The sequence below is a fragment of the Charadrius vociferus genome, unplaced genomic scaffold (genome assembly GCF_000708025.1).
Source record: "Charadrius vociferus isolate BGI_N301 unplaced genomic scaffold, ASM70802v2 scaffold179, whole genome shotgun sequence".
Classification (NCBI taxonomy): domain Eukaryota; kingdom Metazoa; phylum Chordata; class Aves; order Charadriiformes; family Charadriidae; genus Charadrius; species Charadrius vociferus.
This window is the reverse complement of record NW_009650072.1, coordinates 2,503,932-2,521,384: the sequence shown is the minus strand read 5'-3', so window position 1 is coordinate 2,521,384 and position 17,453 is coordinate 2,503,932. Positions and strand designations below refer to the sequence as shown.

Sequence of the window (17,453 nt, the reverse complement as noted above, 5' to 3'; positions counted from 1 at the left end):
ATGGTCCTTTTGCAGGTCGGAAGCATTCAGGCTGAGCTATGTTACTTCTGGCTTGCACTGAATGATGGAGGCTCTCCTGTCAGACAAACCCATGATTTTTTGACCACTTGCAAACAGGTCTGGCTGAACAGCCAAGCATGAGCTGAGTTTCACTGTGTTACCCTCGCTGGAGAAGTGGAGGCCCTGAGTTGTGCTGGGGAGTGCCAGTAGCTGCAATAAAGCACCACAAGGCCTGGTGGAACTCACTGCATGGTATAAGCATGATGGAGACAGAGGATTATCAGCACACACATTCTCCCAAAGGCAAATCATGTACCATCTTCCAGGTGATTTATTAGCTATTATACAAGCCCATTTTAGATGTAGTCTCTACAGTCTTGTCTCCACTTGAGGGGAGGAGCGTTTATCTATCACCTTGAATTTCCTGCAGCACGTGGAGCCTGTTCAGGAGCCATCTGCCTTGGATGCCTGGCCCGTGGCACCTCCAACACAAACATAAACCCTCTTATTAATTGCACAAATATGTTGCACCAACACAGTATTTCAGGCAGGTTGATTGGCTGGTTCAGTAACTCTTCACCACCCTCCATAAACAAGAACTTTTTCTCAGAATTTTATTGAGGAACAACTTGGGGCATGTATGAGCCAGTGCCTTCCTTGACAGAAGGCAATTGGTTCTCCCCCAGGAGCATGTTTGCTCCTGCAGGAGAGCAGAGTTGGAGGTGAAGAGCTTTGCACTCACCTACACTCACCAGAGTGTACCAGTTAGGACTGTCCCAGCCAGCCCTAATATTTCAGCAACCTTATGGAGGGAAAAGCGTCGACTGGCTGGCCCCATTACATCTCATCTGTCTCCTCCTCTCTCACCTCTGCAAGCCGCCCAGGAAGGATGCAGAGCTGAGCAGACAGAGTGGCCGCTGGGGCCTTTGCTCTGTGCCCAGGCAAGGGCCCACGCCAGGGCTGGTTGTTGCGATGGCACCTGTGCCCACCAAGGACATGGAAGATGTAAGAGGTCACTTTGGGTACCAAACAGCTGAATCCTCCCTATTACACACACATCTGCCCCCCTGCCTAAAAAAAATCCCTCTTTTATATCAATTTCAGTGTGTGCACATTCAGAAGGCTTGATGTTGCACCATCTCGGCAAAGGTGAGAACGTGCAAGCAAGTCCAAGAGGATGGCAGCTTTGCAGCCAGCTCACGGGGGTACATGGCCAGGAAGTTCCCACCACTGCTGTGTTCCTCCTTGGTTCGGCAGAAGCTGATGGGTCATTGTATTCAGCAGAAAATCGGCTGCCTCTGGCTCGGATCTGTGTACACGTGGGCTTCTCCTTATGGTCTACTCATTTTGGTTAAGCACAAAGATGGGTCTTCTGTAGGCTCAGCCTGATGGGTAATTGTGTTGGTTCCCCATTGCTCCATAGATGAGAGCCTGTTGCAGACACATATACTTTGTCCTAACTGTGGTCCATCCTCAAGCTGAAGCAGCCCTCCCTCTGTGACTTGGACTGCACAGAGGTTTGTCGGTGCCTTGCATAGAGCCACATGTTCTGGCAAATGAGAAACACGAGCCATGGGCTTGCAGTGGCAGCATAATACATGGCAACAAAGCCACATAAATATTTATTGGCGCACAACTCGGGGTAAGGGCTGTTGTCACAGTAGGGCAGAATCAAGGCGAGATCCACGGTGCGGGATGCCAAAAGCCAGGAGAAACAGCTCAGCCATGGATACACAAAATGGTACTCAGCCAGCTAAGGCTGCTGGGAGGGATGGGTGGAGGACAACGGCCCAGCTTTTTTTGGCCAGTGTGCACAGGCATGCTGAAGTGTTGCTCAATGGAATAGCTGGGGTATTACTTTTAAAACACTTTTCCTGGAAAGCAGCATTTTACAGCCCCACGGGCGTGCACCATATCCCCACAGCAGGTTGGCACACAGCTGGTGTCTGGAAGAGGCTGTATACTCATTTTCTTTGCAGGCTGATTTAGGGGTCTTGCAGAGAGAAGAGCATTATTTGATGCTCCACGTTGTTTCCTGGGACCAGTGCAAGGCTTAGGAACAGTGAACTTTGTCCAACGTTAGCATTTCAAAGCAACAAGCTTCTGACATTCTTCTGTACCTCAGGAGCAACATGTCTTCCTTCCTGTAGCAGCTGGATTTTCTTCATCCCACTCATGATGTAGATACAGACAACTGACTCCAAAATGTTAAAGAAAATCAGAACATTGTCTTACAAATGTAGCCAATCCTCTGTGGATGCAGCTTATTCTGGGGTAGAGGAGCTAACTGTAAATTTTTTGGCTCGGTTCTGTGCCTGCAGCAGTCAGAACAGGCCGTCTGTGCTGCTGAAGAGCAGCAGAGATGTTCCCTAGGCCATACCCCATAGTGAATAATGATTTATACAGACATGAATCATGAGCATTTCCTAGTGCTGCATAGCAGGAAGGTGCAAGAAGAGATCATCCCGCAGGGACCTCTGCACTCTTGGGGGGGTAACTGATAACTTGTGGATATAGCTTAAGAACTGTTGTATGAAGCTTTTGGTCATCTTTGTGTGCTACAACTTGTATTTTGCACACTGGGAACTTTTTGTCAGTCCTTATTACCCAGAGTTACTTCTTCCGGTCTGCTACTTCTCCTGTAACTGTGTTTCTTCACTGGCTAGCTTAACCTCTCAAGACGTCTTACACCAATACCAAATCACAGCGTGGCTGGAATACTTGTGTGATAGTGTCATCTGTTCACTATTGAACGACAACAACAAGGAAGCCAGCAATATTTCAAACTGGAGCAGAACGAGAACAAAGAAAACGAGAAGGGATACTGTAAACCTGTGAATCCCTAGCAGGGAGGTAGATATCCAAGCCCTGAGCCTCCAGAGCACTGCATGTGCCAATACCATGTTCTGTTTGAAGATCACAGAATGGCTGAGGTCAGAAGGACCTCTGGAGATTATCTGGTCCAAAATCTCTTGGCAAGAGCCAGGCCACGACTTCCTCCTAGTCTGCCTAAGTCTTGGAGGGTTTCATTTGGTTTGGTTGGATATAGATAATTCAACAAATGATACTTTCACTGTAATTCCACAAATATGGAGATGGTGGCTTTACAGCAATTTAAACTAATTTGTAAAGACTCTAAGTAACTTAGTAGCCATAGCAGTTGAGAAAATGCCCTAAATTATGCTCAGTTTAGAAACTCAAAACTTGGAAATACTGCCTTGTCATTGTATTCAAGATGTTTTCTGTACTGCATTTCAGCACAGAGTAAAATAGCAGTGGAAGAAGAAAAGAAGTGGGAAGAAATATGCAATAGAATTTGTAACAAAATAGCAAAACCCAGCTTAAAGCCATGACAATCATATACATTAGCAAAAAAGATCTTGTCACCTGCATCAAGTGCTTCCTTTTCCAACGCCATGGCACAGCACCATCTCACATTCCGTCTCTGAGACACAGGTGCAAAGGAGATGAGTGGTTTGATGAAATTTATCCATGCAGCCAAGAAATAATGTTCCCTTCCCTGAGGTACAGGCAAGTCCAGTCATGGATTATATGCTTGGCTTTCCTTGAGCCACAGCCTCCACTTGTGTTGGTACACGATTTCCCAATACCAGCCTTGACTTGTCCTCCAGGTGGCAAGTTGCCCCATCACCTCTTCCCAAGCCCCAGCCACATGTCCAAACAGAGGGCAATCCCCCAGCCTCAGCCTCTGGTTGCCTCATTTTTTCTTGGGAGACTTGTCCCAAGTATTTCCAGTGCCACACCATCCCAGCAGGATGTACTGCCCAGCCCTCAGCTGCACAGGTACCTCTGTCTTAGCAAGTGGTGTCCCTCATGGGGCACTCATTTTGGTCAGAGACATAACAGGGGCTCCACTGAGCTGCAGCATTCAGTAATGGGCAAGGGCATGTTTGGAAATAATTCATTTGAAGTGTACTTGTAGAAAAAGTGTAAAGGAATAAAGCATTAATGATGAGAAGCCTATAGCTCTTCTAGATAGACGAGGTTATTCTTATACGAGGGCTCCATAACACTGTAAATTCCAGGGTTATGGGTGAGTACCTGAGACTGGAATCTGACCCCTTATGCCTGAAAAATTCCTTAATTATTATTAGGATGGAAATAATACAAACCATTATTTTAAAATAATGATGGCTGGTCTTGGAAAATCCAGACTGAAATAGTAAGAAATGGTAATTTTAAGTTTACCAAGCAAACATAATCTTTTTGCAAAAGTGCCTGTCTTATATTTCATATGGCAAGATTCCTGGGGAGAATGACAAGTGTAATTAAAACCTGTCTCATCATGCATGCACACAGGGGAGGGCAAGCTGTGACTGTAATGGTAACTGCTCCTAGCAGGTGTTTTTCTTTGTGGTATTAAATAAAACTTCCTGTGTTTATTAACCCAGATACTCTTCTGTATGCTTCTAACAGCGCCTCAGTGTTGCAAACAAGGCTGAACTTGAACTATATCTTTCAGCATGAGCTTTTGTCTTCAGAGGTACAAAACTACCTACCTTAGCTGAGACTGTTACAGGGAACAGGAGCACTGTTGATGCTGCAAATTCTTTTGCACTTTGTAGCTCTGGAGGTTGTTAGTTCTCCATGCTGAAGATCTCAGGCTCATTATGGCGTGGTGGGGATCCTCCACAACTGGTGGGGAAGAGGAGAAAACCCTTCCAGAAGCACTGTCATCTCTTGCCTGCAACTGTAAGAGGACGAATATGATCAACTATATTTTTAATAAAAAAGAATCAGAAAGGCAGGAGGCAGAGCTGGAGCTGGGCAGTGGCTTTGGATAGTCTGAGACTGATGTGTCACTTCAGAAGGGCAAGGTGCTGGGACTGAAGGACCTACTTGATAGTTTCCAGGCACCCCCAGTGCTGTGAGACTATGTGGGCTTTTATGACTTTATTTCAAGTTCATTTGCTATTTGCTGCCAGAATTCTCCAAAGGAATATAAACAAGAAGTGGTAAATGGTGATTAATTTAGACAACCTAAGTAGAGGACTTGCGATGGGCTCCCCATGTAATACAAGAAAGTTAACAGCTTGCTGATGTCCTTTTGTGAGTGAATTGTGTACCCTGGTTGTTTAATGAAGTGTTTAAAAATTGTGTTGGCAATAGCCTATGAATAATGTATACAGGAATAATGAAATACCTTACTACTAAGAAACTGCTGATATGCTGGGGAAATTTCCATCAGATGTGAGAACAAATTTGAAAGCACTGTCTTCTTGGAATGCCCTTTATTTATGGTCTTGCTGCTTCAGAGATTGCATTCCCTTTTTAGATACTGCATGTGAAGATGCCCTCCATTGCCTCTGTCTCTGTCTTCCAGCTTCACCTGACTCCCTTTGCTTGTGTCTGTAAGAGCTCCTGAATTTTGATGAGTTTAGGCTTTATTAATTGAGAAGACATTTGCTGTGCAGTCTTCAGCCGTTCTAGGTATCTGCACCAAGGCACATCATTGCATCAAAGGAAGACAGACACTGGTTTTGTATCATGGCAATGTCCCGTGATGCAGGAAGCAGAAATAGGGCCAGTGATTTGGAAAAGACGACCAATGTTTCTTTTGCAGGTCTTTGGAGCATGGACTCCTTGCGCGAGATAAGCAACCCCAGAGTGTCATACGTGGATGTTCACATTTTGATGGACTTTGCAGTGTGAACTCCAGCTCTGATGCCTCTAAGTTTTCCCCTGTATCCTCCTCTGCATAAGGGCTCTGTGTGCTTTGGCCATGAGTAGTGGGAAGTCTGTTACCAAGCAACTACATCTTGCTTGACCAAAGAAATAAGATTGGGAGTGAATCCTTGCTTGCAGGGGAGCTCTGGAAGTCGCACTGCCTTAGCTTCAGGAGGAAACAGGCCTCCTAAAAGACGCCAGGACATAGCTCAGGCAGACACGCGAGGCAATCACAGTCTCTTCCTTTGTTGCTTGTTTTGACCTTCAGCTGTACTCCAGGAGAAAATCATAGCTTTGTTTCTCATGTGGGGTTTTCCCCACCTGCATGGAAATGCAGAAGTGTCACAGGAGGGCAGGTGAACACAATATGTATCTTGTCACTGTCCAGAGTGGTCTCAGCCAAGCGTGTATTAAGAGCAAACCCAGCTTGTGGAGTCTATAGCTCTGTGCCCTGCCTCTGCTGTGGCTTTGTTATGAGTAGCCTAGTGCTCATGCTGCATTTTTGTGTCTGGATTTACACAGTAAAGCCCTGAGTCAAAACATTTGCTGCAATATGGGCAGTATATTATTAGTGTAATGGTAGAACAAAGCAACACGTGATTGATGTTGATATTAGTCAGCCGAGGAAGTGACATCCTCACCTGGGAGGTCAATGTGATGGGTTTTGAAGTCATGTAGTGATCCCAACAGCAAGCTGCAGGCATGAGGCTACCGGGCAGGAGAGGGAATGAGTTAGAAGAGAGGTTGTATCCTCAGGGTGATCTGCAACTGGCTAAGCAAGTAGATTCACCAAAATAGGAGGGAAGATTTGCACTTCTGTTGGCTTGTTTGCTGCTGGGATATCCACGGGGAGTGCAGTATTTTCACAGCTACAGGAAACGAGGTGTATAAAAGGGGTTAGTCTAAACACAAGATAAGTAGCAAGGACCACCAGAGGAGTTTGACTAATGGCCTAAATGTTTTCAGTAGAGCAAATAAAGAGAAAAGGTATCTAAAACTTTCTCCATCTCTACCACCCAAACCCCTCCTGCCAGCCAAGAAGTGTTTCCAGCAAGAGGGTCACAAAGGTCTAGGCTAAGGATCATGGTCAAGTTCAACCAGCCTTTCTTAGGGTAGAAATTCTGCTAGCTGACAGTATTAATTAAAGAGCAGCTTCCTTCAAAAGGAAGGAGGCAGTGCTGTTATGCAGTTTATTCCACTGATGCTTCTGATCATCCTACTAATTTCTCTTTTTTTTAATGTTTGTTTCTTTTAGGTGAAGAGTGAAGGCCCCAAACTGGTGCCCTTCTTTAAAGCCACTTGTGTCTATTTTGTCCTCTGGCTGCCAACTTCGAGTCCCTCCTGGTTCAGTGCCCTCATCAAATGTCTGCCCATCTTCTGCCTGTGGGTTTTCCTTCTGGCTCATGGAATTAACTTCTTAGTGTCACACCGGAGCGCCAGCCGCATCCTAGCGGGACTCATATTCTCGGCAGTGGGAGATGCCTTTCTCATCTGGCAGGAGCAGGGCTACTTCATTCACGGTGAGTGCAGTGTCAGTCCTAAAGGGGTGTCACAGCATCCAGCTGTTACCCTCTTTTTGTAGTAATGAGTTGCTGGGCCACATGTTTTGTTTATTCATGTACAGCTTAAGCCCCCAGGCAGTGCGAAGCACTCATCCCTTGACTAAAATCCATCATGGTTAGAGGAGTCACACCATGGATGAGTCTTTTTCTTGAGCTTCTCTTGATGTTAGAGAGGTTGGGGCAGGTTTGGCTTCCTGGCACATGGTCACAGCATCGCAGCTGGTTGGAGCTGGGAAGGTGGCATGGGCAGAATCCCTGGGAAAGAGAAGGAAATGCTCATGGCACTCAGCAGCTCCCATGAAGCTACAGGAAGTATCTTCCTCCTATCTCTCTGCAGGGAGATCTGTCAGCCCTTTGCTACAAGGATCAGAAATAGGACACATGGTGCAAAGGTCCTCAGTGGAGAACATGTGGAGAGGACCCCTATGTTTTGATAGACAAGCCTGTAGCCTGGGGGAGGTGTTTAAGTGGATGCTAGAAACCAAAGCATAAGAAATCTTATCCTAATTGCAGGTTCATCAGTATGAATCATGCAACCTGTTGTACAAGACGTGTCTGTTTTGCAAGATGTGAATTATGGGCAATCAAGGACAAACCTTACCACAATGGCCTGTCTTCTCTACAGACAGATCCCCATCTCTCAGAGCAAAACAAGCTTGTTTTATTTTGTGAGTTTGTAGACTAGAACATAATGATTTAAATTAATCATTTAAAGCCACATTGAACCTGCCTGCAGCAACACTTGCCCTGGCCTTGGACTGTCACAAGAAATCAGCAGCAGCTGAGTCCTTCACTAAACTGTCTGGTGGGGTTTCTGAAGTTAATTTAAACAGCAGAAGGATCTCACTTAACACCCACCATTAACTGGCTGCTGAGACTGTCCCACTGCAAAATGTGATAAGGGAACTTTTCTGACTTGTGCTGTTGTCAGCTCTGAAAGTCAAAGGCTTATTTCCCACCCCGCCCTCTCATGAGGTCAGTATTTAGTTTTATTCTGGGATTCCCACAAGCTCTTTCTTTCTGAGAGGGAAGTGTGTGCAATGCCAGATATGAAAGGCCAAATACTCTGAATCTGGTTTTAATCCTGCTTCCCAAGGGCTTATTGCAATCTCATTAAAAGTTCATGTAAAAATTTTTACTGATTTTGGTGGGGTTTAGATTAGGGCCTGAGGATTGGACCTGTTTGGCTGAACCTTGGACATGTTGCTGAGGAGCTCCGGCCTTCTTTTGAGTTGCCATCCCCTCAGTGCTGAGCGTTGGCATTCCCACCGATGGGCCTCCTCCTAACAGGGGTACCCAGCTCAGTGCAGGTCCTCTCAGCCCCACTGCTTGTACTTCTGTTTGGCCTCCTGGAGCTGCTCCTTGAGCTGTGGCTTGGAAAACATTCAAGGCCTGATTCTCACCATGACTGTTCTTGTACATGGACTGTTCTGAGCTTCTCCATTCCCATGTAGCTGGGATACCTCCGAGTTCCCTCTCCAATTTAGTGCTAGAGGAAGGTCAACCAGTCACAGCAACTCTGTATCTGGTTAATGTGTTTTAATCTGCAAATAAGTTGGAGTTTTGACCCTACTTTCACAACTGAGAAGTGTTGCTTTGTGGGTTTAGACACATTTTTCTTCTTAAGGAGAAGAAAAACTTTCTTGGAGCATTGAAAATCTCAGCTTTCATCCTGGCTGTCTCTGCCTGCCTCAGTCCGTGCTGATCCGAGCTACCATCTTCCATAGCGAAGTGTTAATATTTGCGTTTCAGCTGTTAGCAAATAAAGCGCACCACCCCACTTCATCCTTCACCTCTCCTGCAAAACGTATTTTCTCCTGTTTAAAACTCAGCAGGCTGCTGTTGTTGACAACTGACAATATTCAACCTTTTGACATCATCATTTGTAGGAATTTGGAATCTCAGGAGAGTCAGAGGAAATAATAGATAAAAATGTACTTTCTGTTCAATTTCTACAGCTTTCAGGCTGGAAAAAAAAAAAGGGTTGGGAACTAAGCTGATTTGAATAGCTTTTGAGACAATGAGTTTATAACAGGACATTTGTTCGTTACTTTATAGGGAAGTAAGAGCCTGGGAACTACTGCTAGAACACTTGACTTTTTTTTCATTTTTGCTGTTTTGGTCCACTGATAACACGCTATTTTCTGACTAGTGTTTTACTGCATGTAGAAGATACTTTACACTGTGAACATCCACCTCCTTTGATAACAGATACTTAGAAACAATTAATGCATTTGGTGAAGAAGACAGGGACTAACAAAAAGGACTTATTGCCAGCCTGAGGGGAAACTCCAGGGGCAGGGAGGGGGAAGGAAGTGGACAGAGAAGACAAGGGCTCATCTGCCTGATGTGGTTGGGAGGGCTGAGCCAAAGGCTGAGAAATGCAAGAGAAATGCAACCCCCTTCCTGTGCAGCCGTCACAGGTTTCCCCAGTCCCTGACTTGATTTGCGGGCATTGAATGAGCAAACCTGGGAGCTGACTGTCTTGTTTGTGACCAGCCTCACCATGTGTCACAAAACTCCTCCTGCCTTTCTGGAATTCTGCTTGGCTGCCACATCCTGTCCTCCTCTCCTCCTCCTTGTTTCCAGCTACCTGCATGTAGGACAACACATTCTTCAATTCCCCATCCCAGAACTCTCTGTATAATGCCATTGAAGGAAAAATCAGTCTTCACTGCTAGCGTGAAGTAACCTTCTTCTCCTTACCACCCCCAGGGCTCTAACCTTTCCTGCACTACAACACTATGAACAGCTCTTGTCCTAAATCCCTCCTCAGTTTCCTCAGTGCTGTGCCCATGATGTCTAATAGCTCTGTGAAACATCAACTTCTCTTTGCCTTTCTTTGCACGTCTCTTTCTTCCCCTTCACACTGTCGATTTTCTCCAGCCTCACCTTGCAGACCAGATCCCCACTAGCCCCATCCTTCCTGTGGGTTCCTCTCTCATCCCACCATGGCTGAGCTTTCAGTGGATGTCCGATCTGCTCCTCCTCAAGGGCAGGGAGACAGTTCCCCTTCCTTGAGCTGCCTCAACATAAGAGTATTAGGATGAAGAAATGTCTGCCAGCAGCAGGTTTTAGTGACTGCCCTTTACACCACAGCATCATCCTTTAAATGTAAACAAGTGTCCCGCTGGAGGACTCAGCTTCCCAGATCCTTTTCTCCATTTCATGCTTTAGAGCTGCACGAAAAATTCCAGCTCCTCTAATAACCCTGCCAGGATAAAGTGGGACAGCCCGCAGCTGTACCATGCGTGGATCTGGGAACCAGAGGACCAGAGGAGCCGGACTCAGTTTTGGGGCCAATTATCTACAATTGGCACAACAACTAGTAGTCAGCAGCTGTACCAACACATTGTGACATTTTTTGTCAAATGGATTAGTGGCAAGTGAATAACATATGGGCAGTACCTTCCAACACCCACATCTGGCATTTCTCAGGGGTGTTGCACTTCAAAGGGAAGCCAGCATTTTATTTTCACTGATTGATTCCAGCTAAGGTTCATCTGAATCTTGCAAATAGCCATAAAATTGTTGGCAGATCACATTGGTTGCAGCCCCTGAAAAAATATGCCAGCTGCTTCTTTCCAGCTTAGGTTTCTCCTAGCTATGGGCAGAGGATGGAGTAGAAGCCAGATTTAGTCCCTGAGTGCCTCTGGGTTCCTGGCTAAATGCGCTCAGGCTTTGTGTCTGGGTTTGGAGGGATCAGTATCTTTTTTCGCATTTTGTTCCTACACTGCTCTGATTCCAGCCTTCCTGTTCCACACGTGATCTATGAGCAAAACACTTTGGATAGTTAGAGGGGATGATCTTAGGTCTGCCTTGCCCCCACCCTTCCGTCCAAAACAAGTGAGGAGGAACCACCTGAAAAACAAGCTTTGTTCCTTCTGCAGCAGCTTAGTTCACCTGGCCTCTCAGCAAAAAGGCTTGCATCACAACAGAGTTGTACTTGGCTGCAGTTGTAGATGTGCTGGGGCTTTTTCTTAGGACAGGAGCTTGGTGCTAAAGCTGATCTCCTATGCACAGATTTTTATATTAAAATGGTCCCAAGTGATCAGTATGGTTCCCACTGAAAAGTATTAAGGGTTGTAACACTGCAAGGACATCTAAGCCTGTGCTTGTTGCGGTATATTTAAAACCCACATGTTTTCTCCTGCTACCAACTGCCAGTTACTGATGAAAGGTCACACTTACTATGTCAATGCCTCTTTCCAGGTCTGCTGATGTTCGCCATCACACACATCCTGTACTCTTCAGCCTTCGGCATGAAGCCTTTGGACCTCAAAGCTGGCTTGTTGATGGGCCTTGTTTCCAGTTCCTGTTATGCCTTCCTGTACTCCTACCTCTCAGGCCCATTCACCTACCTGGTAGCTGTCTACATCGCCTTGATTGGCTTCATGGGCTGGCGAGCGGTTGCTGGTGTGCAGCTGTGCAATGACCTCTGGACATGGACCAAGCTCTCGGCCTGCATCGGAGCGATGCTGTTTATGGTGTCGGATCTGACCATTGCACTGAACAAGTTCTGCTTTCCTGTGCCCTACTCGCGCTTCATCATCATGGCTACTTACTATGCAGCCCAAATGCTTATTGCACTGTCAGCTGTAGAGAGCAGAGATGAAGAGGACTTCAGAAAGAGGAGCTAGGTGGAGTGCCAATAGTCTGTGAACAATGTGGGTTATATCTCAGGTGCTGTAGCTGCATTCACCCCTGAGAGAGATCTCCATTTCTCTAGGCACATTGGTGATGTTGATTTTGCTTCTTTGAAGCATTACCTTTGGGGCTTTTTTTTTTTTCAATGGCTTTCTCTGAATACAGCTTACTTCACTGTGGAGTCCACATCAGAAAGCTTAGACTGTCCCTGCAGTAGCTACTCATTCAACTTTTCCTCCTTGGAAGTGCTGTACTACTGCATTTTACTTGTTAGTCTTGAAACTGATGCTGAATGTCTGGGAAGAGGAGGGCTGATTGAAAGGCAGTTTGGCCATGCACTGTGCTAGAAGACTTGCTTTAAATAGCAGGCAGACAAGCACAGGTCTCTGCTAAAGTCATCGGTAAAAATTAATTTAACCAATGTTTGTCTCTTTTTGTGCATTACAAATTCAGTACGCAAACTGGAGCTATTGCCTCTGCTGAAAGGAAGCCTGGAGGTAAAGTAAAAACAGCAAATCTAGATGAGGGCTGAACTTTGGAGTCAGTGATAGCATGTGGGGCAGCCCCCAGCAGAACCAGAATGAAAGCAAAACACCAAGCAGAGAGCACAGAGCAATAGGTGCACTGACATGCAGTGCTGTGTGCTTTGATTGTGGCTGATCCCTGCTCCAGGGCAGGTGTGTAGGTGCCTGTCAGCGTTGCTGTGTGGCAGAACTAGGAGTTTGGTGGGATTTCAGGGACATCTAGGTAGCCAGGCCAGTGCGTTCTCCCCCACCATGCATGTGCAGTTACACGGTGTCTGCAGCCACCAGTGACAGCTGAGATGTAATGGACACGTGAAGAACTTTGATTTTTACAGCAGACTTTGAGCATGTGTCTTACTAATGTATATCCTAATTGCCCTTAGTACAGCGGACAGGAATCTAAATTATATGCCTTTCTTCCTCAGTATCCTAACAAATAATACTCCATATACTTATTAAGCATTACAGTACTGCTGTTTGCAGTAGCTCTTGAATCTTCGTGTGAGCATTTCCCATCGTCAAGGCCCTGATTTTGGATGTAGATTGTTGTTGTATTTTGCCAGCTGGTGGTAAACGATCTGCTTTGCACCACTGGTTTTTGGAAAGCCCCTTTTCAGCAGAGCTTCCTGAAAAGCACCATCCTGTGTGTTCGAAGTGCCTGCTGCGTCCTTCTTGAACTCACATGGATGCAGTGAGAACGTGAAAGCCATCAGGGCTGGGAAAGCCTGTTTAATTCTGATCCAAAATCTGTGGTTGGTTTGTCTGCTAATCTGCTGAAGCAAGATGATTTCTGACTTCAGACTCTCTTAAAAAGATATAGGAAGAGGTTGCCCTGATTTTTATCCAAGTTCATTTGTGATCATATGCATATTTTTTCCTCTTATCTAACAGCAAGCTCTGTTTCTGTTTGAAACTATCTTAATGTGCTTCTTCCTTCTGTCCATCCTAGGGCCACTCCCATGGGCTGAGATGCTCCAATGGCTTGTTTTAAGACATGAGCACACTAAGGTGTGCAAAGGAAGCTTGCTGAGGGTTACTGCACCTCTTCAAACCTGCAGCCAAACAGGGACAACCAAAACGGACTGCATGACTCCAATCCATGCGTACCCCAACAGCCCCTTGCAGGTGCTCACTCACATGGGCAGAGTGAACAGTAGGAGCAGCCCTCCAGACCAGCCTTGTGGGCTGAAAATCACCACGGTCTCCATACCTAGCATGCCCAGACCATTCCATGTGAAAGCCTGGCACCAAGTCCCTGGCACAGTCAGCAGAGAAGGAATTCCTCTTTGTGAAGAGTGCGGCAGGGCCAGGGGGCAGCTGAGGCAACCGTACCAACTTTTACCTTGGTGTTGAGAGGTGCTAAGTGGGTCTCCTGCTCCTCCCCAGCCTCGTGTGATGGGATTGAGTGTGCAATGGGCATTGTGTCCTCATGACGAAGTGATACAGCCAGTGTTATGAAAATCTAGGTTAACCATCCTGACCCCATGAAGTCATCTGCTGCTTTTCAGACAGAGATCAGAAAGGTCAGCTGCATTATTGAGAGGGAAAGCATTGTAAATAGCCCAGCCCCATAAAATCTCTTCCCTTTAATGCTGTTGCGTAATATTGTCAGCATTCATTCACTGCCACACTGGGGCCTGTCTGGAGTAAACTGCTAAGGGAATTTAGAGCCATAAAACATCTTCATTCATCAGCATTGCTTATCTCCTGGCCACAGCTTGAACGCTGCAGTGTAGCTCTCTGCGGATGTCACCTGCTGTTACTCAGCTTGACTGTTCGCAAATCTCTTCCTGCAGCAGACTGACCCAGCTAAGAGGAAATCTAAGCATTTGGGGTGAACCCCACCATCCTCCCAGCACGTCAGCAAATAGCACATTGTAGTCTGATTTACAGTTCCTTGTCATGGGTCAGTCTGGCACACTTGGTCCTTAGTTGGCTGTTCTTCAGAGGAGCCCCCCACACCCTGAGCTTCGCTTTGAGGAAAATGCATGTGTGATAAAGTAACCTTTACTTAAAAGTTAGAATTTTGATTTTTTCTTTCTTCCCTTCTAGAAATGAGGCGTCTTCAATGTCCTGAAGATGGCCGAGTTGCTTTTCTGTGTGCTTTTTCATCATGGCTTGCTTTGTTATCCTGCTCCACGACCAGCCACTGGATATTTGCAGAAAAGGATCTTTTAAGTGTTATTAGGAGGCCTGCTGTATCCTCTCCACTAGCCATCAGAGGTGCAGTTTCTAGTGGCAGAGGTCTTTGGATGGCTGTAGCTGGGACAGCAGAAACACATGCAGCCCAAGTGGGCTGTTGTTCCCTGGCTGTCCCCTTACCTGGAGCGGGCTGGCTGGAACACATCCTGGCCAGCCATGCTGGCTCCATCCCAGTGCTGCAACAGCTTCAGCCTTCTCAGGAACGTGAGGCAGAACCCTCGGCATACAAAATCAGGGAGAGTCCTGGCTGGCTCAGCGAAGGCTCTCAATCTTCAAAATATCTCTTCTGCTCTGCATTCCTCCTTTTAATCCACATTGCTTGAATGAGATCATTGTCCTGGAGGCTCTTTCCTGCTGGGAAAAAAACAGCTGCTGTGGACACTGATTTGACATGATTCTGAGTTTCATAAACTCTAAGAAAAACAAAGCAGTTACTGACAGTCTGGGATTAAAACTGTTCCCTCAACCCCAGCGAGGGCAATCTTCACTTTGAAAGGGAGCAAACAAGAAGTGGGAATTACATGACTGTCTGTGGCACTGGCTTTGTGGACCTTCTTATTGTCTCTTTGCACTATAAAACTGCGAGGTTTGATTCATTCTTCTCCTTTTCAGGGGTACAGTTTTTGAGAAGAACCCAGTCTTTGGCCCAGGGACATTACAGAGGGAATGAAGCACCCCAGCGGTGTAGTGTGCCTGGCCCCAGCAGTATGAGCTCCTTTGCTTGCTAAGTACAGAGGCTTTCTTTTCACACTGCTGTATTCAAACACCCCTCTGCAATTCCCATCTATGTTCACTTGAGGTTACACACATGGTCCCATTACTTTTGCTCTCTTTCCTTTCTGTAGTTAGTACCTTCTTGGAGATCCTTTGGCTCCTTATTTGGCCATATAAATGATGTAGCACATTTATTTCAGCCTTGTATTTCTTTCTGTAGGTACATCCTCCTCACACAGAACTCCCAATGAAATCAAAGAAGCAATGCTAATTGCAACTGTTTTTTAAATGCTAGTAATGCTTCTGGGCTGTGCCAGTCACACTGATGTCAGCAGGGTGAAGCGGTGTAGAAATGGCGGGTTCAGAAGAACAAAGACAGGGGATTTTAACATCTTTACCAAGAAAATTGTATTCGTGCTTAATACCTGGCTTCATACTCCTCCATAACTGAGGCAACTGTAAGAGTGACTGGTTTAAGAATTACTCTAACATGGCTTTTAAGTAGATTGCTGAAGGTTTCGTGTGGTAATCAGTGGAAGTAATTGCTATATTTTTACACAAGTAGGACAAACTTTGCAGAATTTTGTAGTGGCTCTTCAGAGTTTTCTGGTCCCATAGTTAGACACTAACACCTGTATGTTTTCAGCTTGCTATCATGGTAATTTTGGGAGCTGTTCTGGAAAAAGCAGATCAAAGCAAACAGCAACTGTAAAGCTGAGTGGCAGGTACCTCTTTCTCTTTGCTTGGTTTTTGGATACAGACAGGGACTCTTTTAAGCAGAGGCATCATCATAACTGTTTTCTTAGAAATGGATGGGAAGTTGCTGACTTCTCATGACAGAAGTCCTTCTGGGTACTTCTCCTGCCTTTTATCCATGCTTGCTACTTTTGTGGCCTCAGGTAAGTCACTTAAATTTTCTGGGGCCAGGTCCTCATCTGGTGTTAAAAGGCACAAGTGTATGAGGGACAGTACTATGCCAAGTTACAACAGCAGGGGACCAGGCCCTCACCCCATTTCTAAGATGGGGATATTAGCGCTGACCTACCTCACAGGGATGCTGTGAGGATTAATGGTCATACAGCGCTTCGAAGACGTCAAGTGCTATATAAGTCCCAAGTATTATCCTACATTAGTGGATCTGCAGGATTTCTCTTAAAGCATGGAATGTGTGACTGCCTTTTCAATTTGTATCAGATGGAAAGCAAATGCAAAATATTCATACTGGTTAACAGGATGGGCTCAGCTGCACTTGAACTCTGAGGAGGGTTTAGCTTAAAAGTCTGAACTCTAATTTCAGTTTTACAAATGGTTTTTAGTTCTTCTAAAAGCCTCAACCAAATTCTTAGATGTGAACCTTGCATCCAAATTTTGCAGACTGACTGTTCGCTAGAATAAATCTAATCCAGCCAGAACACAGTGCTGTCACAGTCTGTTAAAAAGACTGGAACAGAAAATGAAGGCATTCTGTTCAACCTTCACTCTGCAGAAAGTCAGCTAGGTTTCATGGGACAACTTGCAAAGGGATGTTTAATTTCTGTGATCATAAGTTTTACTGGCTTTAAAATCATCAGAGAGGGAAGGCATTGATAGAATCAATTACACGTTGGCACATACGTCTTGAATTACTTCCTCTTCACCTGAATGAAAGAAATAGCAGGTTCTATAGCGATGGAAGTGCTTGTACCACCAGTCCTAGGGCCCAGAACAAAAGTTGATCTAGAAATACAGCTCTAAACCATCACCATGTTTTCAACTAGTGTAAAAATGTCACTGTTCATTGATTTCAAATCTGGACCACAGCTAGAAACTACTTAGTTCTGGTAGCGCTAGCTGCTGTACAAACACAAATGAAGGCGAGGAATTACACACCAAGGAACGTGAGCTGTGCAAATGTGAAATGGACCATGATTTTGAAGCAGCTGCAGTAAAATCTTATCTTAATATGAACTCAGAAGCAAATACAATGCAAATTTTTGTGGTTTCCTTAAAATGTTTGATGGTTTTTAGTTTTGTTAGTTTGGAGGAAATTTTCTTAATGTTATTTTATTTTTGCTCTTATTGTAAAGAATAAAAATATAGAACTAGATAGACTACAAATGATAAAAGGTGGCCAGTT

General features: G+C 45.4%; 2 protein-coding genes across 2 annotated transcripts in view; one reads left to right on the top strand and one right to left on the bottom strand.

Annotated features, from left to right (window-relative positions):
* Nucleotides 1-11,890, top strand: part of TMEM86A (transmembrane protein 86A) — a 28,270-nt gene extending 16,380 nt beyond the window's left edge. Inside the window, exons 2-3 of the mRNA XM_009892041.1 lie at nucleotides 6,944-7,208; nucleotides 11,463-11,890. Of these exons, the coding sequence (XP_009890343.1) occupies nucleotides 6,944-7,208; nucleotides 11,463-11,890 (693 nt within the window). The remainder of the gene's footprint in view (nucleotides 1-6,943; nucleotides 7,209-11,462) is intronic.
* A 4,278-nt stretch (nucleotides 11,891-16,168) lies between these two features.
* The window catches only part of IGSF22 (immunoglobulin superfamily, member 22), a 20,474-nt gene continuing 19,189 nt past the window's right edge, over nucleotides 16,169-17,453 (bottom strand). Inside the window, 1 exon segment of the mRNA XM_009892040.1 lies at nucleotides 16,169-16,272. Within this exon segment, the coding sequence (XP_009890342.1) occupies nucleotides 16,169-16,272 (104 nt within the window).